The following is a 27,394-nucleotide window of genomic DNA, read 5'->3' as shown; positions in this document are numbered from 1 at the left end:
ACTTGGCCAAATGTGTTTATTATGCTGTATCTCATACCTTAACTGCATTCATGATTCGGAGATGCCGGTGTTGGACTGGGGTGTACAAAGTTAAAAATCACACAACACCAGGTTATAGTCCAACAGGTTTAATTGTGCTTCCAATTAAACCTGTTGGACTATAACCTGGTGTTGTGTGATTTTTAACTTAATTGCATTAATCACTATCATGAACAGTGCACTGACTGAAACAAACTCTATTCTCTGTATGCACTGCATCAGCTGGGGTTCAGAAGAATCTGGGGTCTAAAACATAGTATATTTTACCAGGATCACTGACAATTGTTGTCATGGACAAGCTCCTTAATTATTTTAGGTGTCAGGTGAATGCCTTCGGAACACGTACGTGATGCTGGACGATTACAAATAGAGTGTTTGCGTTTTGTATGATTTCATTTCATGTCAGTTGATTGTCAGTGATTTTATTTGATCACTACCTGTTCTCAGATACTGACAAAGTGATTGTTTTTTTTAAATGTAAATGATTGCAAATGAGTGAATAGGAATGCTTCTGAGCATGGAATTCTGTCAAAGGTTTTGTTAGTCAGGCATTTTGCTAATGACTTCTTGCTCTCAGAACTCTATTTCTAGTGAATTGTTGACTGCCCAAAATTCTGGTGATTATGTTGGCTGATGTTGATAAGTTCCTCTCATAAGCTGCTTATGTTTTTAATTTGTTCATGGGATGTGGGTGACTCCAGCTAGGCAGCATTTATTGTTCATCCCTAATTGCCCAGAGGGCAGTTAAGAGTCAACCACATGGCTGTGGGTCTGGAGTCATACGAAGGCCAGACCAGGTGAAGACAACAGTTTCCTTCCCTAAAGGACATTAGTGACCCAGACGGGTTTTTCCAACAATTGGCATTGTTTATATGGGTGCCTTTGAGCTTGCCTTTTATTCTGGATTTTCATTGAATACAAGTGTCCCCATCTCCCTTGGTGCGATTAGAACCCAGGTCCCCAGGCACCTGGGCCTCTGGATTCCAATCCACCAACATCTCCCCTTAAACTGTATTTCTTTTTATTAAATCAGCTGCGATCATCAATCATTTCCTCACCTGTCCACCCCACATTACTGCCCCACCTCCACTTTCCCTTTCTTACACTAGAGTCATGGAGTCATACAACCCAGAAACAGGCCCTTCAGCCCACCATGTGTATGCCAACCAGCAAACACCAGTCGACACTTATCCCACTTCCCTGCATTTGGTCTACTGTGCCCTGGCATTTGAAATGCTCATCCAAAGTTTTGTGAGTATCTGCCCCACCGACCTCTCCGGCAGCATGCTTCATATTTCTAGCACCCTCTGGGTGAAAGAATGTTTTCTCAGATCTCCTGGAAACCATTTACACCTGACCTTATACTTGTGAATTCTGGTCTTAGACACGTCATTCCTGATGAAGGGTTTTTGCCTGGAATGTTGATTTTCCTGCTCCTCGGATGCTGCCTGACATGCTGTACTTTTCCAGCACTTCTCTAACCTTGACTCTTAGATATGTCTGTCATGTTGTGATCTACCCTGTCTGTGCCTCTCATAATTTTCTATTGGGTTCCCCTCAACCTCCTCTGCTCCAGGGAAAACAAACCCAGCCTATCCAGTCTCTCCTCCCAACGGAGACTTGCCATCCCAGGCAACGTCCTTGTGAATCTCCTCTGCACCTTCTCAGGGCACACACATCCTTTCACGAGTCTAATGACCAGAACTGCACACAGTTTTCCATCTGTGGCCTAACCATTGTTATATGAAGTTGTAAAGCACATTGTAAAACTTCTCCAAAATCCTATACATGTTATCACCTCCCGAATCTTTCTCAATGAGGTTTCTGTCTTTGTCAAAGTGTTAAAATGGCTCTTACCAAAGTCACCATGACATCAGATGTGACAAGTGAGATGGGTAACATGCTCCTCCTTATTGTTTGTGACCTGTTTATTGCCCTTGATGTGGAGGTGCTGGTGTTGGCCTGGGGTGGACAAAGTTAAAAATCACATCACACATTGTCCAACAGGTTTATTTGGAAACACTAGCTTTTGGAGCGATGCTCCTTTGTCAGGCAGCTAGTCCTAGTGTTGTGTGATTTTTAGATTTATTGCCCTCAGCACAGCTGACCATGGAAATTCTCTTTTGTTGTGTCTTTGTAGTTTCCTAACGACAAAGGGGTGGCACGGTGGCTCAGTGGTTAGCACTGTTGTCCCACAGTGCCAGGGAACCGGGTTCCATTCCTGCCTCGGGTGACTGTCTGTGAAGTTTGCACATTCTCCCCGTGTCGGTGTGGGTTTCCGTGGGCGCTCTCGTTTCCTCTCACAGTCCAAAGATGTGCAAGTTAGGGTGGATTGGCCATGTAGAATTGCCCATAGTGTGGAGGGATGTGTTGGTTAGATGTAAATATCGGGGAATGGGTCTGGGTGGATTACTCTTCAGAGGGTTGGTGTGGACTTGTTGGGCTGAAGGGCCTGTTTCCAGACTGTAGAGATTCTATATTTATATCCAACACCGTGGAAGTACATTCACCTCCTTTCATTCATTGCCAGAAAATGAACTATAGTCACCTCTCTTCCCACCCTCGCATTCAGTATTGCCCAAGGGTTTATCTTTGTCTCACTTTTTCTCATCCACACGCAACTGTTCACACACAGCCAGACATGTTCACAAACCATGAAGCCATTTAAGACCCTGCTACCTGAGACCTATCTCACACCCAATTCCGTTCATCCATCTCTCTGTACCCATGCATCTTCAATGGCTCTCATTAAACCCCAAACTTAAAATTCTCACTTTTGCTTTCAAAATTTCTCCTGGCCTCATCATTCCATATCCTGATCTCTGCTCCAGCACCAGCTGGTCTCCAGGATGATGTAAATCCAGCCTCTGTGCATTCTCCATGTTATCCACCCCACCGTGTGGCTGCACTGTCAGCTGCCAAGGCCACAGACTGTGGAATATCCTCCGTACCTTTCTCCACTTCTATACCTCTTCCTAGTTTCAAACGTTTCTTTGATCAAGGTTCTGGTATTCAGCCCCAACCTCTCCATATGTGGCTCAGTGCCAAATCTTGTTCCATTACACTCCTGCAAAGTACTTTGCTATACAGATGCTATATAAATGCAAGTGTTTGTTGATAGAGCAAGTGGTGAGAAACACTTTTCTTCTGGCGCAAGAACAGAACTGGATGTATATAACGAGGTCGACAGCATTTGTAGAGTGTGAAACAAAGCTAATGGTTCATGTTGTCAGAACTGGAAATGTTTGCAATTTCACAGGTTTAAAGCAGTTGAAACAGGGAAATGGGAATGAGAGTAAAGTAAAAACAAGGGAGATCTGTAAGAAGGCAAGAGACAGGAGAGGTAAAATTCCTGATGAAGGGCTTTTGCCCGAAACGTCGATTTTGCTGAAGCTCCTCGATGCTGCCTGAATTGCTGTGCTCTTCCAGCACCATTGATCCAGAAAGGAGACAGGAGAGACTGAATGCGAAGAGATGTTTGGGTATGGGAAAATGGGGCGTGTCACAAGAAAAGAAACCAATGTTGGGCCTTGAGTATGGTACATTGAAAGTAGAATCCTGTGTTGAATCAATGATTCTGTGTTACTTGCCTTTGTAAAGATTTGTGAATAATGCAGAGAAGCAGGTGTTAGACAGCAACTTCTGAATGTTGTCGTTCAAAAGAACATGCAGAGAGGCTCAGTGTTGTTCTCAATTTCTGAAGGATGGTGATCATTGACAGTTTTGCTCCCATTACAACTACAAATTCTAGACTAATCAGTTCTAATGGTCTAATCTGAAGAAAATTGCAGATGCTGGAGATCTGAACAAAGGAAAGCAGGAAGTGCGGGGATCCAAAACGTTTACTCTGTTTTTCTCTCCACAGATGCTGCCAACTTGCTGAGTTTTTCCAGCCATTTCTGTTTTTGTTGGTTTCAGTTGTCTGTCTGATAATAGATTAGGGGAAATTATCAATACTTTTCATCTTTTCGAGATTTGTCAATGACATCTTTTCTATGTTTCCCTTGATTTGCATGTGGTATTTTGTTTTGACCTGTTAACATTCTGTGGTGCATGTGTGGAAATAACGACAGCAGAATGATAGAACATAGAATATAGAACATAGAAGAATACAGCGCAGTACAGGCCCTTCGGCCCTCGATGTTGCGCCGATCCAAGCCCACCTAACCTACACTAGCCCACTATCCTCCATATGCCTATCCAATGCCCGCTTAAATGCCCATAATGAGGGAGAGTCCACCACTGCTACTGGCAGGGCATTCCATGAACTCACGACTCGCTGAGTAAAGAACCTACCCCTAACATCTGTCCTATACCTACCCCCCCTTAATTTAAAGCTATGCACCCTTGTAATACCAGGCTATTTGGTGAAAATAGTTTATGGTGTAAAATGTTTTTGAGTTATTTCATTTCCCTAATTAAATAATCTCCACTCTGTTTTTTTTAACAGATGCTCAGTATGTTACCTGTCGAATTCAGAATTGTTCAGAAGCAGCAAGCAGCAAACTCTTCCCAGGATATATAGATCACAATTCCTTGGTGGTCCAAGATGACTATGTCTTTGCTCAGGTAACTGGTTTGATTTTCACTTCATTTTTCCACAGCTATAGACACAATGGAAGCATCAACTCTAAACTCACAAAGATTCTTGTGTACAGTGCAGAGCTCGACTCAAAACTATTGCTTAACTAATTCTGTTAAAGATCTGAAGCAGACAGAAGATATCTCGCACACGTGATTTGATTTTGATTTTATTGTCACATGAATTTAAATAAAAATACAATAAAATACATTGAAAATCTTTCATTTGTCACCAGGATATGGTGCCATTTTGAATAATGTAAGAATAAGGCAATAAAAGGAAAGGTTAATTTAATCTAGAAAAGTGTTTTGTAGAGGAATAAGACAGTGCTATTTTCTGTGTCTGTGATCGAAAGAAGCAAAAATGTCCTTTAGTAGAGTGATATGCTCTTGTTGGATGTGGGAGTTGAGGGAGAGTTTACGGGTTACTGTGGATTATGTCTGCAATAAATGCCATTGGTTGCGAATCCTATCAGATTGAATGGATTGGTTGGAGAGATAGAGGCAATGAGGAATTTACAAGAGCAAGGGGATGTGATGGATGGCAGTTATAGGAAGGGGGAAAGTCTCAGATACAGTCACAGAGATGGGTTAACTCCAGGCAAGGTAAGAGAGGTAGGCAGATAGTGTAGGAGCCTTCTGTAGCTATCCCCATGTCAAACAAGTATGCTGTTTTGGAAAATGTAGAGGTTATGGACCCTCAGGGAAACGTCACATGAACAGCAACGTTTCTGGTATTGAGACTGGCTCTAATGCAATGAGGGGTACATCAGGTTCCAAGAGATCGATTGTGTTAGGGGACTTTCTAGTCCAAGGTACAGACAGACGATTCTGTGGCCAGCAGCAAAACATAGGAATGGTGTGTTGCTTCTGTGGTGCCAGGATCAAGGATGTCTCAGAGAGGGTGTGGAATGTTCACAAGGGGGAGAGGAGCCAGCAGGAAGTCATTGTACACATTGGAACTAATGACATAGGAAGGGAACAGGTTGAGATTCTGAAGGGAGATTACGGAGAATTAGGCAGGAATTTAAAAAGGAGGTCCTTGAAAGTAGTAATATCTGGGTTACTCCTGGTGCTATGAGCTAGTGAGGGCAGGAATAGGAGGATAGAGCAGATGAATGCATGGCTGAGGAGCTGGTGCATGGGAGAAGGATTCAAATTTTTGGATCATTGAAATCTCTTTTGGGGTAGAAGTGACCTGTACAAGTAGGACGGATTGCACCTAAATTGGAAGGGGTGAATATACTGGCAGGGAGATTTGCTAGAGCTGCTCAGGAGGATTCAGACTAGTACGGTGAGGAGGTTGGGGTGCGGGGGGGTGGGACCCAGGGAGATAGTGAGGAAAGAGATCAATCTGAGACTGGTACAGTTGAGAACAGAAGTGAGTCAAACAGTCAGGGCAGGCAGGGACAAAGCAGAGACCAAGTTCAGAGCATTGAGTAGAGGAGTTGGGACTCACATTGAATCATGTTGAGGCAGTACAGGACCTCTTCTGGAATACTGTGTACAGTTCTGGTCACCCTGACATAAGAAAGATGTTATTAAATTGGAGAGGATTTCAGGATATTACCAGGACTGGAGGGTTTGAATGAAAAGGAGAGGTTGGAGAGGCTGGGACTTTTTTCACTGAAATATAGGAGGTTGATTGGTGACCTTACAGAGGTTTCTAAAATCATGAGGGGTATGGATAATGCAAAGTCTTTTCCCTAGGGATATCAAAACAAGGGGGCACAATTTTAAGGTGAGAAGAGAAAGATTTAAAAGTGACCTGAGGGGCAACTTTCTCACCCAGAGGGTGATTTTGTGTGTGGAATGAACTGAAAGAGGAAATGGTTGATGCAGATGCAATTACAACATTGAAATGACATTTGGATAGGTACATGGATAGGAAAGGTTTGGAGGGATATGGACAAGATGGTGGCAATTGAAATTAGATTAATTTAGGATATCTGGTCAGATGGAAGGGTCTGTTTCTGTGCTGTATCACTCTATGACTCTATGACTTTATGTCATCTGCGATCAGCTTTCTGAACACACTCTGAAAATCAGCTTGGAGATCTTCCTTGTCTCAATGACATCTGGTCATATTGGGTTTTGTACTGAGTAAAGCATTTCAGACTGAGACAGAGAAATGTCTTCACACAGAGATTGGTGAACTTGTGGAGTTCACTATCACATCAAGTGATTGAGGCAAAAACATTGTATGAGTTCAGGGAGGATTTGGATATAGTACATGTGGCTAATGAGGGTCAAAAGATATGGGAGAAAAGCAGGAACAGGTTATTGAGTTGGATAATCAGCCACGGTCATATTGAATGGTGGAGCAGGCTCGAAGGGCCGAATGACCTACTCCTGCTCCTATTTTCTACAATTCTATGAACCAACAGAGGAACTCTACCTTAAAGTGGTTCATTAAAATGAATACCAGGAGGGGACCTTAATTCCAACATACAGTTACAGTCAGGGGACTCGGGGTTTCTAGGAGGTTAGAAAGTTAAAGATCTGGCGTATGCAGAGTGGGATATGGGGAGTCAATGAGCACCTGGATCTCAAAGGGCAGCTTGATAATTTAGAAATAATATTACAAAGCTGAGTGCTCTGGTGTTTATACACCATTTCAAAGTTAGCACTGGACAGCCAGATTTCCCGCGTCTCAGGAATCCTGTCAACTCAGGTGAGGTGGAAATATCAAACCCGAAAAGCTAAACTCTTGTCCACATACCTTGGCAGCACCTCACACTCTCCCATTCACCTGCCTCCCAGGATTACCAATATGAAGACTCACCTCACCATGGCCTCTGCTGTCACCCCAAAGACCTCTGACCTTCTGACACCCATCACTGTCTCAGTCTCTGAGCCCTCAGGCCTGCACATTTTGCACTCATTAAGAAAAATGAGTGTCACTATCATGAATCATTCATGTCAGTATGAGTTTGGTTCTGTAGTGTAACGTTGAAGTTTAATCAAAAGGAAATCTTTGATGCCATCAGTCCAGTAATACAGGGAAGTTTGTTTGGAAATGGCAGCCAAGAATGGGTAACCTGTTATAGGGATAAAAGGAGCACAAGAAACCGATTTTAGTCTGCTCAATGGACATGTCTTTAAAGGGTCAGCTTTGTGGGAATGACTCTGCAGAGGTCACTCTTACCGATGCTGTCATGGACAGATACATCTGCAGCCAGCAGATTGGTAAGGATGAGGTCAGGTATGTTTCTCCCTATTGTTGGTTCCCTCACCACCTGCCGCAGACCCAGTCCAACAACAATGTCCTTTAGGACCCGACCAGCTCGATCACTAGTACCTCTGCCGAGTGTCTCTCGGTGATGAATATTGAAATCCCCCACCCAGAGGACATTTGATTCATCAGCTGAGGGAAGATGGTATGTAGTAATCAGTAGGAGGTTTCCTTGCCCATGTTTAACCTGAAGTCATGAGACCTCATGGGGTCTACAGTCAATATTGAGGACTCCCCGGGCAGCTCCTTCCTGACTGTTTTTCTCTGTGCCACCACCTCTGCTGGGTCTGTCCTGCCGGTGGGACAGGACATATCCAGGGATGGTGATAGTGGTGTCTGGGACATTGTTTGTAAGGTGTGATTCCATGAGTATGACTGTGTCAGGCTGTTGCTTGACAAGTCTGTGAGACAGCTCTCCCAATGTTGGCACAAGCCCCTAGATGTTAGTGAGGAGGACTGTGCAGGGTTGACAGAGTTGTTTCTGCCGTTATCTTTTCCAGTGTCTGGGTTAATATCTGGTGATCCGTTAGAGTTACATTTCTTTACTGAGCAATGGGCATAACTGAGTATCTTGCTAGACCCTTTCAGAGGCCTGTTGAGAGTCAACTACATTGCTATGGGTCCAGAGTCACGTGTAGACCAGACCAGGTAAGGATGCCAGATTTGCTCTCCTAAAGGGTACTAAGTAGACCAGATGTTTTTTCCCCTGATAATCACAGTGGTTTCATGATTGCCACAAGATATTTAATTCTAGATGAAGCAAGATAAATGAGCTTGTAGGCTTGGCTGCAAGAACATCAACGCTGGGAACTAAGTACCCAAGGAACCCAGCATATTGAAAAGACAGGCAGCTGGGCGACGGGGGTGGGGTGGGAGCTTGCCTAGTTGGTGAGAAATGAAATTAAATCGAGAGCAAGAATTGATGTAGAGTCAGAAGGTGTAGAATCGGTGTGGATAGAGTGGAGGAACCGCAAAAGGAGAAAGACCCTGAGGGGAGGTGTGTACAGGCCTCCGAGCAGTTGTCAGGATGGAGGAAAGAAATGAAATCAGGAGATAAAAAAGGCATGTAAGAAAGGCACTGTTCCCATAATTATCGGGGGGGGCTTCAATATGCAGGTGGACTGGGAAAATTAGATTGGAAGTTGATCCGAAGACAAAGAATTAGTGGAATGTCCACAAGATGGTTTTCTTTGGAGCAGCTTGTGGTAGAGCCTACTGGGGAACTGGCAGTACTCGTTTTGGTGATGTATAATGAGACCAACCTGATTAGGGAGCTTAAGGTGAAGGAAACCCAATAAACATAATATGACCATAATATGACAGTGCAGTTTGAGAGGGAGAAGCTGGAATCAGATGTAACAGGATTACAACTGACTAAAGGTCTGAGGGAGGAACTGGTCAGTTGATTGGAAGGGAAGTCTAGCAGGGAAGACATTGAAACAGAAATGGCAAGAGTAGCTGGAGGAAATTCAGGAGACACAACAGGAATTCATCCCGAGGAAGAAGAATCATACTAAGGGGAGGACGAGGTAACCATGGCTGACAAGGGAAGTCAGGGACAGGATAAAGGCAAAAGAGAAACCATCTAATGTGATGAAGATTAGTGGGAAGCCAGAGGGATGGGAGACCTTTAAAACCCAGCAGAGGATAACTCAGAAAGCAATAAGGAGGGAAAGGGTGAGATATGAGAATAAGCTGGCTTGTGTTATAAAAGAAGACTGCAGGAAATGTTTTAGACACTGAAGGGTAAGAGAGAGAGAGAGAGACGCTGGACTGTTGAAAAATGAGGCTGGTGAAGTAGTAATGGAGGAACCAGATAGGTACTTTGAATCAGGTTTCACAGTGGAAGACACCAATAGTAATCCAGAACTTCAAGAAATTCTGGAGGTAGAGGTTAGTGTAGTGGCCATCACTAAGGAGAAGATGCTGGGGAGGATGAAAAGGTGACGTGGTGGTGCAGTGGTTAGCACTGCTGCCTCACAGGTTCGATTCCAGCCTCAGGTGACTGTCTGTGTGGAGTTTGCACATTCTCCCCGTGTCTGTGTCGATTTGCTCTGGTTTCCTCCTGCAATCCAAAGATGTGCAGGTTAGGTGGATCAGCCATGGGAAATTGCCCATAGTGTACAGGGATGTGCAGGTGGGCAGATTTGCCATGGGAAATGCAACATTACAAGGGTAAGTTGTGGGTCCAGGTGAGATGCCCTTTAGAGGGTGGGTGTGGACTTGATGGAATAAATGGTCTGCTTCCATGCTCTGTGGGTTCTATGATTTTGAAGGCAGAGAAATCACTCAGACCAGATAGATTACAACCCAAGGTTCTGAAGGAGAAAGCTGAGGAGATTATGGAGGTGAGCTTTCAGGGATTACTGGAGTCGGACATGGTTCCAGAGGATTGAAAAATAGCTAATGTAACACCTCTGCTTAAGAAAGAAGGAAGGGAGAAGACAGAATATTGGTCACTGGTAGAATTTTCGAGTCTATTATTAAGGATGCAATTCTGGAGTACTGGATGTGCTCAGTAAAATGGGCTGAGTCAGCATGGCTTCGTCAAAGGGAGGTCATGCCTGACAAACTGTTTGAATTTTTTGAGGAGGTAATAAGTAAGTTAGACAAAGGAGAGCCAGTGGGCATAATCTGTTTGGATTTCCAAAAAGCCATTGACAAGGGGCCCACAGAAAGCTGCTAAATAAGACAAGAGTCTATGGTATTTGGGGCAAGGTGCTAGTATGGATAGAGGATTGGCTTACTGGCAGAAGGCAGAGATAAAGAGATCTTTTTCAGGATGGAAAGTACAGTTCCACAGGTGTCTGTGTTAGGACCATAACTATTCACGATCTGGACCAAGGAACTGAGGGCATTGTTACTAAAGATACGGATGACACAACGACATGAGGAAGGACCAGTCGTGTTAAGGGAGCAGGGAGGCTTCAGAGGGACTTGAGTGGGCAAAGAATTGGTAGACAGAATACAATGTGGGGAAGTGTGAGATAATGCACATTGGTTGGAAGAATGGAGGCTATTTCTAAACGGGGAAAGATTTTGAAAATCTGAAGCATAAAGTGATTTGGTTGAACTTAATCAAATCTTGTTCCACGTAAATGAAGAGCTCATTTTAAGGCTGCAATGTAACATTGCATGTGAACCCATACACTAAAGCCCTTGCCTAATTCTGAGAAAATTAAAAGATGACCTTTTCAGACTCTGTTGTCTGCAGGCACATTGAAAATGGGAACAAATAAAGTCTTATTGAATACAAACCTCAATTCAATCAATTGTCACTCAGATTTGGATCGAGAGAAAAGAAAGTCTGGTTCTATAGCATTTCTGGAGATCTAAATTGTTTCAAGAAAAATCAATCCTACCAATTTATCTTATATCTCACCCAATTCTTATGTGGCATTGATTCTGATCTTTCTATCAAATGGAAAACTGCCTCATGCATCTTTGTTTTAGTCCAGTTTATTACATCACTTCTGATCCTTGTTCTTGCTCTTTTTAACAAGTGAACACAAAACAATGAAGGCAAATAGGATGAGGAAAAGATCTGATTCTTTTCAAAATAGTCCTTAATGATGTCTGTTGTTCATCAATCATTCATGGCAATGTCAGCTTGCTTTTGGAGGTTAATCAGTGGAAATACATTTCCAGCGTATTTTACTAGGAAGCCACCAAATGGGATTAGGCTTGAATCTGAAGGAGAGATTGCACTGAGTCAGCTTCCAGTTGAGGATGGAGAATTATTCTAAAACATTAAAAGCAGCATCAAATACACGGGAGATCATGTTCAGTCAAGCCTACACATAGATCTAAAAGGGCCTGTCTCGGTTTGGAAAACAGCAGCTGAAAGGACTCAAGGCAATTATCCAGAAACAGAAATGACCAATCACCATGGAGTTTTGATCAAGACAGAAGTAGAATGATGTACCTTGCCCTTCTTTTTATGTGGCTGTGTCTGGCTGGGCCAGCATTTCCTTATTGCCCACGGGGCAGTTCAAAGTCAGCCATATTGAGGTGAATTTGGAGTCACATGTAGGCTAGACTAGCAGTTTCCTTGCCCACAGGACAGTTGTGAACCAGGTGGGATTTCCCCCTGACAATTGTTTCACAGTTATCATTAGATTCTTAATTCCAGAAATTCAACTTTTGTCAGGGCAGGATTTGAACCTGGGTTCATGGAGCACTCCACAGGTTTTTGGGTTAATAATTTAATGATAATATCACTAGCCCATCACCTCCCTTACATGGAGTAAAGCCACATAATATACTCTGCCCCACCCCCAGTTTCCCACGTTACATCAATAGAAATTCAGACTGCTGAGTCTCTGCTGATTTTACACAGCCAGCTGCCTCCCAAAATTATTTGAATACAAACTACGATATGATATTTAAAAGCCTAATTTTGGTCACATATATTCAAGAGGTTTATTTTCTTGAGCATACAGAGACAGTGTTTGTTTGTGTGCTGCAGATCTCTTGCATCTCTGTCTCTCCAGCTGTCAGTTGTTGAGAGCACCTCTGATTCTCACTGTCACCCTGCTATCCCCTACTCTCCCCTCCTGCACGGAGGGGAAGGAGAGAGCTATCAGTGAGACCCATGAAAAGTGTCAACCCAATGGATGGAGAGGATTTGTTGAGACTGACTCTGAGGTGATGGAGAGGCGCATTGTGCCAAAAGATGTCTATGAGGAATAGATAGGTAAGTATATGACGTGCACCGACAGAGATGTGTGAAGTGCTGCGAAGGACATGCGTCAGCCTTATGGGTGAATAGGCCACTGCCCTGATCTTTTCTGACTTGGTTAGATCATTAAGCTGTTTCCTGCAGTGGATCCAGGAGGGTGTTCGAGACCTCAGCAACCTCCACTTTCAATGGCAATCTTCACCTTCCTGTTACAAAGGAATTATATCTCACGCAGTGTCTTCAGAGATCCTAGCAGCACGTCCAAGGAGGTACCAGTGAAGTGATTGTGGCCTTTGTCTGTCTTGACTCCTTTCCAAGATTTCTTTCCCTCTTTATGCCAATTCCTACTGCTTGGTGTTGAACAGTTAGAGTGTCCGACTGAACAGACTGCATTGATTATCATAGGAACTTTGATTGCTGCTAATTGGAAATCAGGTGTTAACAGATGCGGCTCTGTGAGAAACCCTTTGACAGACCCAGTACACATAAATGGATTTAAACAGATTAGCCATGGTCTCCCTGAATGATGGAACAGACTCAAGGGGCTGAATGGCCTACTCCCCCATTCAAATGTCTCACATTTGATCTTGTTCCCAGTCATTCTATACATTAAAATTCACCCCAATGTGCCTTTGCTCATACTAAATTGAACTTTTTTTTAAATGTATAAGTTAAAATTTCAAAGAGATACAAAGCTTGTTTTGTCAGCAATTTAAAAATCGTACCTATCAACACGAGAGTCAGACTGAGAGAGATGTAACCAGGATATCTTTCCTCAAACTAATTTGAGATTTTCAAAAGAAAAGTTGATTTCTGGGAGGAAAATGTTCCACAGGAAAATTGGCTAACAGCGGTGAAAGGGGGAAGTAGGCAGGCTGCAGAAGCCTGTGGCCTCTCAGCTGTTTGTAGGGAATGTGGATATGGTAGGACACAGGTGAGAGTAGAACAGGGGAAAGAAGATGGTATTAGGACCCAGCGCAATGGATCTGTATGGGTGGAGGGGAGACGACTAATGGTAATAATAGCCGTGGTGACAAGTGGAGGAGTTGTGTGAATGGATAGTGATTGCAAGAGAAACCAGGGCAAGTTCAAAGAGTGGGGAAAGGAATTAGATGGAAACTTAGAACATAAGAACTTAGGAACCAGGAGCAGGAGTAGGCCGTCTGGCCCCTCGAACCTGCTCCACCATTCAATAAGATCACGGCTGATCTTTTCATGGACTCAGCTTCACTTACCCGCCCTCTCACCATAACCCTTATTTCCTTCATTATTCAAAGAATTATTTACCTTAGCTTTAAAAGCATTCAGCGAGGAAGCCTCAACTGGGCAGGGAATTCCACAGATTCACAACCCTCCTCAATTCAGTCATGAACCTGTTACCCATAATTTTGAGGCTATGCCCGCTTGTCCTCGTTTCACTCACCAGTGGAAGTTCATCTGCCCAAATCCCCTCAAATGCAAGCTACAGTGTCTCATCTCCCTGATTCACTGTCACTTCTCACATGAGAGAGAAAAATGCAAGTAAACTAAAAGACAGATGGCAAGCAGAGAGTCAGCAAAATAATAGCATCCAAGAGAAAGTCTATTGTCTACAATATACATCGCCACGGGAGTTTCACCAGTGGAAATAAATCCTGTATCATCGATCATTAGAAAAAAAGTTTCAGATGGAAACTCTGTTTGAGGAATTATTGCTGACGTGTAAAAATATTAATAGAATAGCATAATCTTACAGATCACTTCTTTTTGGGATTTTGCAACCTCGAAACTGAGCGAGATAAATGCCTTGCATTTTTCAGTAGGCTAACCATACAGGTCATAGAAATTGCTGCATTCCATTAACTTTTATTGAAACAGACTAAAAATTCTGACCACAAGACAGAGTGAGTAAACCTCCATTGGGTGGACCACTTGCTCATTCTTGTCAACAGGATTAGTGGAAAAAAAAGAAAACTTACTTGTTGATTTGACCTTTCCATTAAACTTCTTGGAAACAGTTAAGTTATTGTCTACCTTAATTTCAGCACCTTCAATATTGGCAAAGGATCAGTCAGACGATCATATGGCAATTTAGAAGGAGCAAGAGTTGAGAGAGCTCAAATCAAAATCAGCTTTTGATTGCAAACCAGTCTAATTGAAGGATAAAAAGCTTTGAACCAGTGGAAAAGACAATGTTTCCTAACACTGCCATCCTGTTCACTGATGAATGTGAGGGACCAAAAGAAGCCCTTTGGATAAAGAAACAGCATATGGATCGGATGAATTTGGGTTGTTATAAAGAGCTAAGAGACAGTGAAGGGACAAGGAGCATTTAGCATGAAAGCTTTTCGGTGGTCACTTTTTCAACAGCGTTAAAATCAGCAAGCATATAGTGAGACATGGGGATTCTGCATTTCAATTTCCCCATTCCAACTAAACCCAGTAATTGATATCAGCTGAAGAGTTCAAAATCCTCCTGAGACCATTTGTAGCAAAAGAACAATCTATGAATTCTCTCAAAATGATAAAAAAACGGAAAAAAATAGGTGTTTCACATCTGAAAGATACTCATGTACTTGATTTTTAAACAGGTCTCTTTTATGATTACGCAGGTATACCAATGCTGATTGCAGGAAAGAAACAGTTGTCTCTGATTTGATTGGCAAGTGACTGAGAAAAGCAGGTTAATTACAATAAATAGGGAGATCTGTTTCCTTGTTTGTTCAGCTGACAAACATCCCAAATTAGGTGCTGTCTGTCAATGTCACAAGGAACAAGCTAGCGCCAAGCCAGTAAAAGGAGAAGAAAAGGAAATATGACATCCAGTGAGGCAGCCTGGTTAACCGGAGGAGCCAAACATCAGCTGTATAATCCACTTATCAATTTGCAGCAGTCAGCTGTTTTACCAGTTTATGGCAGCCATATGAATGGTCAGGTATGAAAACATGTGGAGAGATGACAACGTGTGGAAGAGAAAGAACAAAAGGCTGGGCAGAGGGGCTCAGACTTGGAGACTATCAAAGCATTTCAAAATGTGCAGAGTCACCTTGCCTATTATGTATCTTGAATGCATATTATGAAAGAAAGTAGACTCTATTGACTCTGAATTTATAGTCAATACTATAAGTTTGACCCTTGTCCTTTTTCAATTTAATAAATAGGGAAGCAATGATCACCAATGGTACAATAGAATGAATTTGTTTGTCGGAAATGCTTCCAATTTTATGAAGCTCATCAAGATTCTGGAATGACCAACATCAAAATAGTAACATAATTTATTACATTTTCTATTAGTCAGAGTTTTGAAATCAAAGGACAGGTAAGCAACAATTTGCAGTGTTCAGTATTTCTTCACTGCTGTTGTTTCAGCTATGTGTTTAATTGCACCTCACAGTCAGGCTTCAGCCATGGCACTGACTTCAGGACATGTCTCGTTCACTGAAAAGCCTCACTTTGTTTGTATTTTACGAGAAAAATAAATTACCAAGTTGCTTTAGTGATTGGGCTGAAGTGGTTATTATCTTTGTCACCCGGAGGGTCAAGTCAGAACATTTATTAATGTTTATTGCGCATTTGCTCTCCATTAATTGTTTACCGCCCATAAACCAATTTCTGTTCCAGAACAAAAAGCAAGTGTAATATGTGTCTTGTGCTTCACTACCCAGGTGACATCTGGTGGACGGGTGACTTACTACGTGTCATATCGAAGACAGAGCTTCACACAAATGAAACTCCCCAAATATTCATTGCCCAAGGTAAAAAGAAGTAAAATCTTGACATTCTTTTGATCACAGAGACCTTCTCCTGTACTGCACAGTATCTCATTACAATGATTTTATGATGAAAGTGTTTTATCTTTATTTAATTATATCAGAATTGCAAACAAAATGGAATTATCAGAAGGTAACATGTATTTGAGCGGTATGGCCAGGGGAACTGGCTGATGGAGACAGGGTGCTTTTAACACATCTTTCTCATTTGGGTGCTCCAAGCCTGTTAATAAAGTTCCTCACTGATCAGCTTCTACTGACTCTGACAGAACATTAGGACCATGGCTAGGAACTCTAAAGCAGAGCTCTCCAGATTCAGCTGAGTTGTACATTGGTGTAGACATGCCTGGCCTTACCAGGTACACCATTCCCAGAGCCATGCTCAGTATCAGCACTCCTGCTTTTGAGTCAAAAGTTGAGTTCATGGCTCACTGCAGGAGTTGAACATGCTGTCAGATCTGATGCTCAGTGTGACACAGTCGGAGCTGCCACAGTTGCTATCTCTTAGTTGAGATGTCAAACTGAGCTCCCATCTTCCCTCTCTCCTCAATGTAAACAATCCCCTGACAGAGCAGGGGAAGTATCCCTACAATCCCTCAATGAAAGCCAGTCATCTAGTCATTATCACATGGCTGAGTGCGAGAGCTTGCTGAAAAGAATTAGATATATTACAACAGCATCTATATTTCCACCTACATCATGGGCTGTGAGGGTTGTGTGCAGCATCTGGAGGATGTGACACATGATGGATAAACAGCATTTTGGGCCCACCTACAGCAGGTAGACTGCAGCAGGTTCAAGAAGGTGGCTCACCCCCACCTTCTGAAGGGCAGCTAGGGATGATACGGCCCAGCCAGTGACACCCAATGTCCCCCAAGTGAATAAATATTAAATAATAAACACAAGTCTTCTTACTCACCAGGAATGGGGCAAACAATTGTAAACTGACAATCAAGAGGGAAAATCCATTTCCTGTGTAATTATTTAAGGGATGTGAGTCTCACTGGCTGTGCCAGCTTTTACTGCCCATTCCTGATGAGCCCAGAGGGCAGGCATTAAGAGTCAACCAAATTGCTGTGGCTCTGGAGCCACATGTAAGCCAGCAAAGGTGAGGTTGATGGATTTCCTTTCTCACAGGGCGTGACTGGGTTTGTGTATCTTATATGGGTCTTTATAAGGTCATGTCTTAACATCTCTTTCTGTCATGATGGGATTAAGTCCATTATACCAATATGTCAGCCTGCAACTCCAAATTACTATTCCAGTGACACTGCCTGGTAGCTATTGTCTCCTTGTCAACGTGCCCATGACACTGGTGTCCTTGGTGGGCTGCAGGGGACAAAGGCCACCGCAGACACACCATGTCACCATTAGAGATTAATGCTTACGGTAGCTTCTCCAACGTCTCAAGCATTGCTGTGGTGTAACAGCCCAAGTCTATCCAGCCTGATTACCTGAGAGATACATCCACTGAGTTCCTGAGGTACTATCATTAACCAAAGCTGAAGACTTGACAATGAACCTGATTCCTTCCTTTTCCTATTAAATGTCCTTTTGGCCTATTGTTCAAAATTGTGGCCTTAATTCTGATGCTGAAAGAGATACATTCCTTTTCTCATGATTTCAGAAAACACTAGGTTTACTTGTCAGCCACTGCTTCCAAATATCCAAGTGTGTGCCAACCCTGTCCTGCATTTACTAAATGTCCCATACCCTACTGACGATACTCCCATTTGATGATTTACATCTCCCAATGTATAGATTACACATTGCCCTTGGATGGAGAGTGAAAGAGATATCACAATGCAGGCTGAACAATGTCAGTGCATACAGCAGAAGTGACAATACACTCTTAAAACTTGTATCAGACCCTTTAAGGGAAGCAAAATCCTAGTGGTATTGTTGCTCGGTCACTAATTCAGAGACCCAACTAATGGTTTGAATCTCACCAGGCAGATGGTGGAATCTGAATTAAATAAAAAATCTGAAACTAAAATCTAATGATGATCATGAAACCATCCTGACTGTCAAAAAAACCCCATCTGGGTCATTAATGTCCTTTAGGGAAGGAAACTGCCATCCTTACCTGGTCTGGCCTACATGTGACTCCAGACCCACAGCAATGGGTTTGACTTTTAACTACCCTCTGAGTAATTAGGGATGGGCAATAAATGCTGGCCAAACCAGTGATGTCCACATCCTGTTAATGAAAATTAAAGTAATCGAGGGGTTTAGTTGCCAATCTGGTGTATAGCGTTGGCTATTTCTTGCTTTTTTGAGCTTTGTATGGAAGTAAAACAAGAGGAATCTTTTTTTAAAAATTCCACAATCCATAACAGGAGGTAAAAAAATGAAACGATAGAGAACAGTGAAGTAATATATTTTTACAACGTGGTTGTTCTCTGATGTTCACATCACAGTAGCAGCAACTCTTCATTTGTTTTGAGCACAAGGTGATGCCTTAAATGATGAATAGTTGAAAATGTTTAAAATCTGCCCAATGTTGCCTCTCCCATCAGGTTACCAGAAATAACCACCATCGCCTGGAACATGAGCAGAATCCTTTCTAGCTCAACAAAGTTTTCACTCAATAACCATTGATCCAGAATTCAATAGGGGTTTTCGAAACAGATCAGGAGGAGTAGAAATTAATGTCTCATGTTGGGCATCTGGGCTGTCCCAATGTTCTGGATTCAAGAATTGACCCTTGACATACCATTTTGCATAAGACAAATAAAAAGTATCAATTTTATCCCATTCGTGTCTCCTAGACTGGGAGGTCTTGTGATGCATTGGTAGTGTCCCTACCTCTGAGTCAGAAGCTCTACCTTTGAGACTCATGCGAAGGTGTGTTGGCCTGGGAAGGTGCAATCAGACATGGAAAAGCAGATTGATGGTCAGTGTGTAAAAGTCCTTCCAATATGCTGAACAGCAGGCAGTAAAAATAGAAAGGTTACCTGCTCTGCACCTTACCCATATGCATGGACCGATCTAATGGTCCAACCCTGGAGACAGGGACAGGGGTAAAGATAGACAGAGTGAGTTTTACTAAGGAACATTCCTGATGAAGGGCATAGGCCCAAAATATTGAGTCTCCTGCTCCTCAGATGCTGCCTGACTGGCTGTGCTTTTCCAGCACCACACTCTTCAACTAAGGAATATTTCCAGAGGTTTTCCTTAATTGATCACCATGGAGCTCAATATCCAATTCCAGATGGTGGGTGAATTCCTGATGATGTCAGCAGGAATTAGAGAGCCAGTAACTCCGAGACCATCAACGGGATAACTGAGAGAGATAGACATTGAACGTGATTGTTGAGGAGCCTGCCTCAGTGGCAGAGTTGGAACTGTGGGTGTGGCCCTTACTGCTAGCAGCCCCCTCTTTTGGGGAAAAGAGTCTCCATTTTGAAGACGTTAGACCATTACAAGGTTGTCACTTCCACTGAGTCAGTGGCCTCCATAGATGGCAGGAGCATTCTGCTGCTGGCTAAATGCCAGCTCACTATTTAATCGGGACCTTAAATGTGGTCCTTGGATTTCTGCCCTTCTCTGGCAAACTTCCACAGCAGGGGATACATGGCAGAACCATCCCTAAGTGTTTCTTGGCTTTTTCAGAAACAGCCACTGCTTCCAAAATCCAAGTATGTGCCAACTGCCCTGCACTTTTTGAATGTCCCATACCTGACTGATGATACTCCTATTTGATGATGTTCGTCTCTCAATGTATAGATTACACATTGCCCTTGGATGGAGAGCGAAAGAGGTATCACAATGCAGGCTGAACAATGTCAGTGCATACAGCAGAAATTACAATCCACTCTTAAACCCTGTATCAGACCCTTTAAGGGAAGCAATATCCGAGTGGTGTTGTTGCTCGGCTACTCCCTTCACCTATTGGCCAGGAAAATACCACCCTAAACTGCGACAAAATACGTCAGATATTTGTGCCTCAGTTTTAACATGATGTCAACTTGTGAAAAGAGGATGTTTGTGCAAGGCAGCTCCTCTCCTCTGAGTTTACATTCCAGAGTGGATTGAAGTTAAGGCAGGGTTATTTTCGGAAGTAACCCGTATACATGAGGTATACTGGAATACAGTCTAAATACTCCCAGTGATGACAAATGCTTAACTTAGACAGGAGGGACTGGGTAACAGATATCCATGTAGTTTATTGACTAGTCCATCCAGAAACATAAAGCAGATCAAGCTAAAGATAACTCTTTGCATCACTTGAACTTAACCATGCAAAGAGAACCCACCATTTCCTCCTGAGAGCTTCAAAGTGATTTAATGTTTTTGTTTAAGTCTCCCTCCCTCAAGCACTATTTTAAGTATTAAACAGAGATTATAAAGGTGTTAAAAACAGTGCAAAGTGCTGACTGTGTAGCAAGAGGAACACCAGTAAGGTGTCAAGAGGATTCTGTGAACCGGCCATGAAGGTGAAGTCAGGAGGGGACAGCCGGTGGGATCCAGTCACAGACAGGGATGGGATAAAAGTCAGAAACCTCCAAGCAAGGTGGGATGATTAAGTAAACAAGGACTGGAACAAGCTGATCGATTGCTTGTTCTGCTGATATTGACTTAAAAAGTCTTAAATGGATGAGTTGAATCACATGACAACTTATTGCTTTGCTCTGAAACAATAAGCAATTCACACACATTTTGCTTCTGGAGCATCAAGATTATCATCAGAAGGTCACAAATGGAAGGAGCAAAAGAAAGCCATTCAGCCCAAAAGAAAGCCATTCCTGCCTTTTCCCCATAACTCCCAATTTCCTTCCTGATTAAATATCTGTCTCTCTCAGCCTTAAAGAGAAATAATTCCTTCTCATCTCTGTCTTAATTGGGCAACCTTCTAGTTTTGTGATTGTCCCCTCTGGTCCTAGACTCTCCCACAATGGGAAATAACCTCTCCACATCTACTCTGTTAAATCTCCTAAGAATCTTAAAAACTGAATGAACTTTGGATGCTGTAAATCAGAAACATAAACAGAAAAGCTCAGCAGGTCTGGCGGCAGCTGTGAAGAAAAATCAGAGTTCATGTTTTGGATCCAATGACCCTTCCACAGCTCTGTTTAGATTAGATTAGATTACATTTCAGTGTGGAAACAGGCCCTTTGGCCCAACAAGTCCACACTGACCCGCCGAAGCGCAACCCACCCATACCCCTACATTTACCCCTTTACCTAACACTACGGGCAATTTAGCATGGCCAATTCACCTGACCTGCACATCTTTGGACTGTGGGAGGAAACCGGAGCACCCAGAGGAAACCCACGCAGACACGGGGAGAATGCAAACTCCACACAGTGAGTCGCCTGAGGCAGGAATTGAACCCGTGTCTCAGGCGCTGTGAGGCAGCAGTGCTAACCACCGTGCCGCCCACAAAAATATGCAGTGAGACTTGAACTCCCAACTCCTGTCTTATAAGGCCAGTGATCTAACCCCTGGAACATTAAATATAAGACAAGGTTGCTATAAGGTTGCTCCTCATTCTTGTCAACTCCAATGATTTCAGACCCAAGCGTCTTAACATCTCCTCAGAGTCCCTCCATACCTTGTATAACCGGGTGAACCTTCCCTGGACTGCTTCCAAGGCCAACATGTCTGTCATTAGATAAGGGCTCAAAACTGTTCACAGTATTCCAGCTGTGATCTAATTAGTGTCTTGTCCAGCTTTAATAATGCCTCCTTACAGGTGGGCACCAAAGGTGCCACACACATGCAGACATTGACCAATTGATCTATGTCTGGTCATCATGGCTGTGGGAGACGTGTTGCCTGAAGAACTGGGTGGAATATCATTAACAACAAAAAGGAAAAACTAAGCCATGGTCAAATCCAGGTGCTCACGCTGTGAATGGCATTACCATAGAATCCCTGCAGGATGGAAAGAGGCCATTCAGCCCACACCAACCCTCCCAAAGCATTCCACCCAGACCCACACATCCCTGAACACTATGGGTAATTTAGCACAGCCAATCCACCCTAACCTGCACATCTTTGGATTGTGGGAGGAAACCAGAGCACCCAGAGGAAACTCACACAGACACAGGGAGAATATGCAAACTCCACACAGACAGTCGTCTGAGGGTGGAATTGAACCTGGGTCCCTGGCGCTGTGAGGCAGCAGTGCTAACCACTGAGCCACCATGCCACCCCCTTTTATCATAATAGTTTGAGATGATGAAAGTCTTTGTCACAATTAGTTATGAGCACAGTGTTTGTCTCTGTTTATCTGTTTTTGTGAATGTTTTGAGCAGTCCACAGGCACCTTCAAAACCTGCTATGCCTCTTGAGGTTACCAAGAAGGACTCTCCTTCACAACCTCTCCCCTTGCCTGAGGGTGTAGTGACCCTCAGGTTAAACCAACATCAGTCAACTCTCTCTAGTGAGAGAGTGGGACTATGGGGAGGGGAGTCCATGACCAATCTCCCAGGGGCAACCAGGGATGGACAATAAAGAGTGACCTAGTCAGCAACACTCACATCCAAGAAACAAACAGAAAGGATTCAATTACACTTCGCATTATTTCAACTGCACTATTTCCCCGGGCATCCAAACCAGGCATTGAGATCTTGCCCTCAAAGCACATTCAGAAACAGGCCCAATCATGTGGTAATTATGGCCTGGTAATGCCTCATTATTTAGTCTGAGCATATCGGCTGGGTGGGATGGCTTGAGATTCGCACTCCCTACTGTTGACATGATGCGGCAGGAGCTGGTTTAACAACAGTGTCATGGAAATTAAATTGACTCAACTCAACTACTAGCAACAGCAACCAAAAAGAGCTTTATTAATTTTAAGCTCTGCATTGCAGAGGGATCACATGCACTTGACAACAATACCTTGTGCAAGGGCCCTGAGCATAATTCAGGTATTTGTCTTATACAGTTTCTTATTACGCTCTCAAGGACAAAGACTGTGAAGGTTTGAGTTGTTATTCTTTTCATTCCCTTGTTGTGGACATACTGTTCCTATATTTTTCTCTTGTTGAATGTTTACAAAGTTCCGCAGAGACAAGCTGTCCCTCGACTGCAGACTTCAGCAAAGTGTCAGAAAGTTTTAAATTTAGTAAAGCATTGTCTTTCAGATTTCAGAGTAAATGGATTTCAGAGTAAATGTTAATTTTGTTAATTTTCCATTACAAACAGTGATCTCAAAGTAGGATCAGTGCAACGTAAACTTTTTGTTGTCCTGGCAGGATATGCACATCATCAGCACTGACGACAATCAAGTGTTTGCCGCTGTGCAAGAATGGAACCAGAATGACACGTACAATCTATACGTGTCTGATGCAAGAGGAGCTTACTTCACGATTGCTTTAGAGAATGTGAAAAGCAGCCGAGGCCCGGAGGGGAATGTTATGATTGACCTTTATGAGGTAATGTAATGTCTGTACTCAACAGTACTCTTTAAGGTAAAGGTTTCTATTTTACTGAAACCTGACATGAATGAAACTCAATTTTCCAGTGTATTTACATAACAAACAGCCAACCGATACTTCAGCTCCAATATTCCAGTGACTAATCTGAGGAAGGGATTAAATTAGCTCAGAGAAGATCAGATTAGCCTGTTTAGGAAGTATACTAATGTGTTTGTGGCTAAGCCTCATAATGGATTTAGTGAATGTTCTTGTTTGATTGTAGCATTAAAGTCAAAACTGAATGCTGTTAAAAAGAAAAATCCATCTTTCTATATTATACACTTCTTCCTGGAGATTTAAAACTAATTGCCTGTTGGACTGCAGGCAGGGAAAACAATTTGGAAATCTCTGGCAGTTGTTTAAATATGTCATCAGTACAGAGACCTCCTCGTACAATCAGAGGCATCTTTCACAGTTAATTCCCAAAGTCACTTCAAGGAGGCTACTTCAAATGTCAAAGTTTATCATCGATGGGTGAAAGCTATACAAACCTTAAAATTAAATATCTTGGATGTTTTAAAAGCAAGTCCCCATTTCTGTTGATGGTATTTCAATTCTAACCATTTTTCCTAGGTAGCAGGGATAAAGGGAATGTTCTTGGCTAACAAAAAGGTACAAAGACAGGTTAAGACATTCATCACCTATAACAAAGGACGGGACTGGCGACTGCTTCAGGCTCCGACTGTGGATGTCAGAGGCAACAAGATTCACTGCATCCTGGTAAGCAGCGATATCTGACGTCTCACAAACACAAACTCTTGAGTTTTTGTCTCTTATTTCAGAATGTTATTCCTTGAAAAGGCTTTTTGGAACATTCAATAGCCAGAACTCATGCCGACAAAGCAGTGATGTTATCATAAGAGTTTAAGCATCAAGATCAGTGAGGTCTTAGATCCAATTGAAGCTGAGTAAAATGAAGGAGCAACCATTTAAAGTTAATTGCATGTTTATCGACATTGTTATATCAATTTTTAAATTAAAAGTAGAAGGATTTATTGCCCCTCACATAACACTACCTGACAAACTGTGCCCGTTTCATCCTCCACTAGAAGGTTTGATAAGAAATATCAACTGTCAAAGCTAAAATTTAATTGCATTGAATTGTCTTGCCTCAACTCTGAGTGGCAAGGATAAATGATACTTTTCAGATCAACAAGCAGTTCAGTTCAAGCAGCACACATCCTCAGTTAATCTGATAAAATCTCCTAATAGCCTCCCGTGTCTCTAAACCTCATCATTCTTTATCCTGTTCATTTCTTCTGAAGTTTAGCATATTGAATTAATATTTATCGTTTGCTCCTTTTTCAGGAAAGTGAATGTATTTCCTTTTGCAGAGTTTAAAGAGCTCTGACTTTGGTATACAGTGGGACTGAGCTAATCCATGTATTTTAGTTAGCCCACTCAGGCTTTTATGCACATTGCCTACAGGTGCCACTTTTTAATGACACACCTTTTCATGCACTGGCTTTCTCTGTAATCCTTCAGTAATATGCTGCCTACTTCACTAGCCCTGTCCTCCATACTGCTCTGTTTTATTTTGACCTCAATGTTTGCAATTCAGCAGTCAGTAATTCTATTATCTAGTGGCTTTCTACATGTTGTGACTTGTAAAGCTGCTGCTGGATGAACAAAGGACTAAGTAAACATCGTTCATATCCTCTTATTGCTTGGTAATTTGTCTGGACTAACTGGGAATTCTACCTATCTTTATTAGACAATAGACAATAGACAATAGGTGCAGGAGTAGGCCATTCAGCCCTTCATTGGACTCTAATTTGATCCAGTAATCCTTCAGTGCACCAGTTCACCCTCAGTAAGTGTCCACTTTACTCTTTCCACCTGTAGCTACAGAAACTTTCCCATTAACCACTGACGTCAATCTCTTCTAGCAGCTATTCAATCAAGCCTGTCTACCCCAGTAACCAATCGGTACACTCCATTTGTCCAGATACATTTTCAATGTACTCTGTCCTCCCAAAGAAAATATTGCATATGTCTGAGCGAACACAAGAATGCTTGAATGCGCATAACTGCGAAAATGATTCATTCCCTGCCTTTGTAGTGTGTAGTTGTTCTCAGTAACTCTTCAATAATGCCCTGCCTACCCTTGTTGTACAAGGGTTATTGTCATTCTGTTCTGAAAAAGTAAAGAGAAAACTAGGCATATGTTCATTCACTCCCCTCACTCAATGACCCATTCACTCCCCTCACTCAATGACCCATTCACTCCCCTCACTCAATGACCCATTCACTCCCCTCACTCATTAACCCATTCATTCCCCCCCCCGTGATCTCCCATTGACTCCCCCTCAATGTCCCATTAATTAGAATCATAAAGTCATTGAGGTGTACAGCACAGAAACAGGGCCTTCGGTCCTACTCATCTGTGCCGACCAGCTACCCTAAATTCATCCAGTCCCATTTGCCAGCACTTGGCCCATATCCCTCTAAACCCTTCCTCTTCATATACCCATCCCAGATGTCTTTCAAATGTTGTAATTGTACGAGCCTCCATGTCTTCCTCTGGCAGCTCATTCCATACACACACCAGCCACTGCATGGAAAGGTTGCCCCTTGGGTCCTTTTTAAATGAATTGAATGAATGAATTGAATTGAATTTGTCATGTGTACCAAGGCACAGTGAAAAGCTTTGTCTTGTGAGCAATACAGGCAGATCACAGAGGTAAGTAGCATAGATAGTAAATAATAGGTAAACAGCGGCAAAAACAAAAACACAGGTACAGGCGAATGTTAAGAGTTTGAGTCCATTCAGTATTCTAACAACAGTAGGGTAGAAACTGTTACAAAACCAGCTGGTGTATGTGTTCAGGCTTCTGTGCCTTCTCCCCGATGGTAGAGGTTGTAGAAAAACATTGCCAGTGTGGGATGGATCTTTGAGAATGCTGGCGGCCTTTCCTTGACAGCAGGCCTGGTAGATGGATTCTATAGATGGGAGGTTGGCCTTTGTGATTGTCCGGGCCTAGTTCACCACTCTCTGTAACCGTCTCCGATCTTGAATGGTACAGTTGCCATACCAGGTAGTGATACATCCAGACAGAATGCTCTCGATGACGCACCTATTAAAGTTGGCAAGAGTATTTGCCGTCATGCCAAACTTCCTCAGCTGCCTGAAGAAGAAGAGACGTTGTTGGGCCTTTGTAACCAGTGCGTCCACATGAAGAGTCCAAGAAATCTTGTTGTGGATGACCATTCCCAGGAGCTTGACACACTCCATTTGTTCCATCTCTGTGCTGTTAATGTGTAGGGGGGCATGAGTAACATCACACCAAAAGTCAGTAATGAGTTTCTTGGTTTTTCAGGCATTGAGAGCTAGGTTGTTCTCAGTGCACCATTTTTCCAGGTCTTCCACCTCCCATTTGTAGTCTGTTTCATTCCCCTCTCATCCAAAACCTATGCCCTCTAGTAGCTTGGTGCCCACACCCTACTCATATTCTATTCACTCTGCAGGTGAGGTTCCATTCGCTTCCTCACTGTGAATCATCCATCCCATAATATTTCTCATTTTCCCTCACAATGCCCTATTCACAACCTGCAATCGCAAGCTGACTCTCACCCCTGTGCATTTCCTGATTCTCCCAAGCAATTAGAGGAGATCAGTCCTTTGTTCATCCATCAGCAGCATTATAAGTCACAACGTGTAGAAAGCCATACGATGGTGACT

The 27,394-nt window shown here is 42.8% G+C and overlaps 1 protein-coding gene across 1 annotated transcript in view; it reads left to right on the top strand.

The window, feature by feature from the left end:
* The window catches only part of LOC122561354 (VPS10 domain-containing receptor SorCS1-like), a 1,223,550-nt gene that overhangs the window by 978,551 nt on the left and 217,605 nt on the right, over positions 1–27,394 (top strand). Inside the window, exons 7-10 of the mRNA XM_043713087.2 lie at positions 4,490–4,608; positions 16,181–16,270; positions 23,491–23,670; positions 24,286–24,432. Coding sequence (XP_043569022.2) covers positions 4,490–4,608; positions 16,181–16,270; positions 23,491–23,670; positions 24,286–24,432 — 536 coding nt within the window. The remainder of the gene's footprint in view (positions 1–4,489; positions 4,609–16,180; positions 16,271–23,490; positions 23,671–24,285; positions 24,433–27,394) is intronic.

This window comes from Chiloscyllium plagiosum, unplaced genomic scaffold (assembly GCF_037043375.1).
Source record: "Chiloscyllium plagiosum isolate Xiang-an unplaced genomic scaffold, Cpla_swu_hap1 HiC_scaffold_22, whole genome shotgun sequence".
NCBI lineage: Eukaryota > Metazoa > Chordata > Chondrichthyes > Orectolobiformes > Hemiscylliidae > Chiloscyllium > Chiloscyllium plagiosum.
The sequence above is the reverse complement of the archived record's forward strand: the minus strand, read 5'-3'. Positions and strand labels throughout refer to the sequence as shown.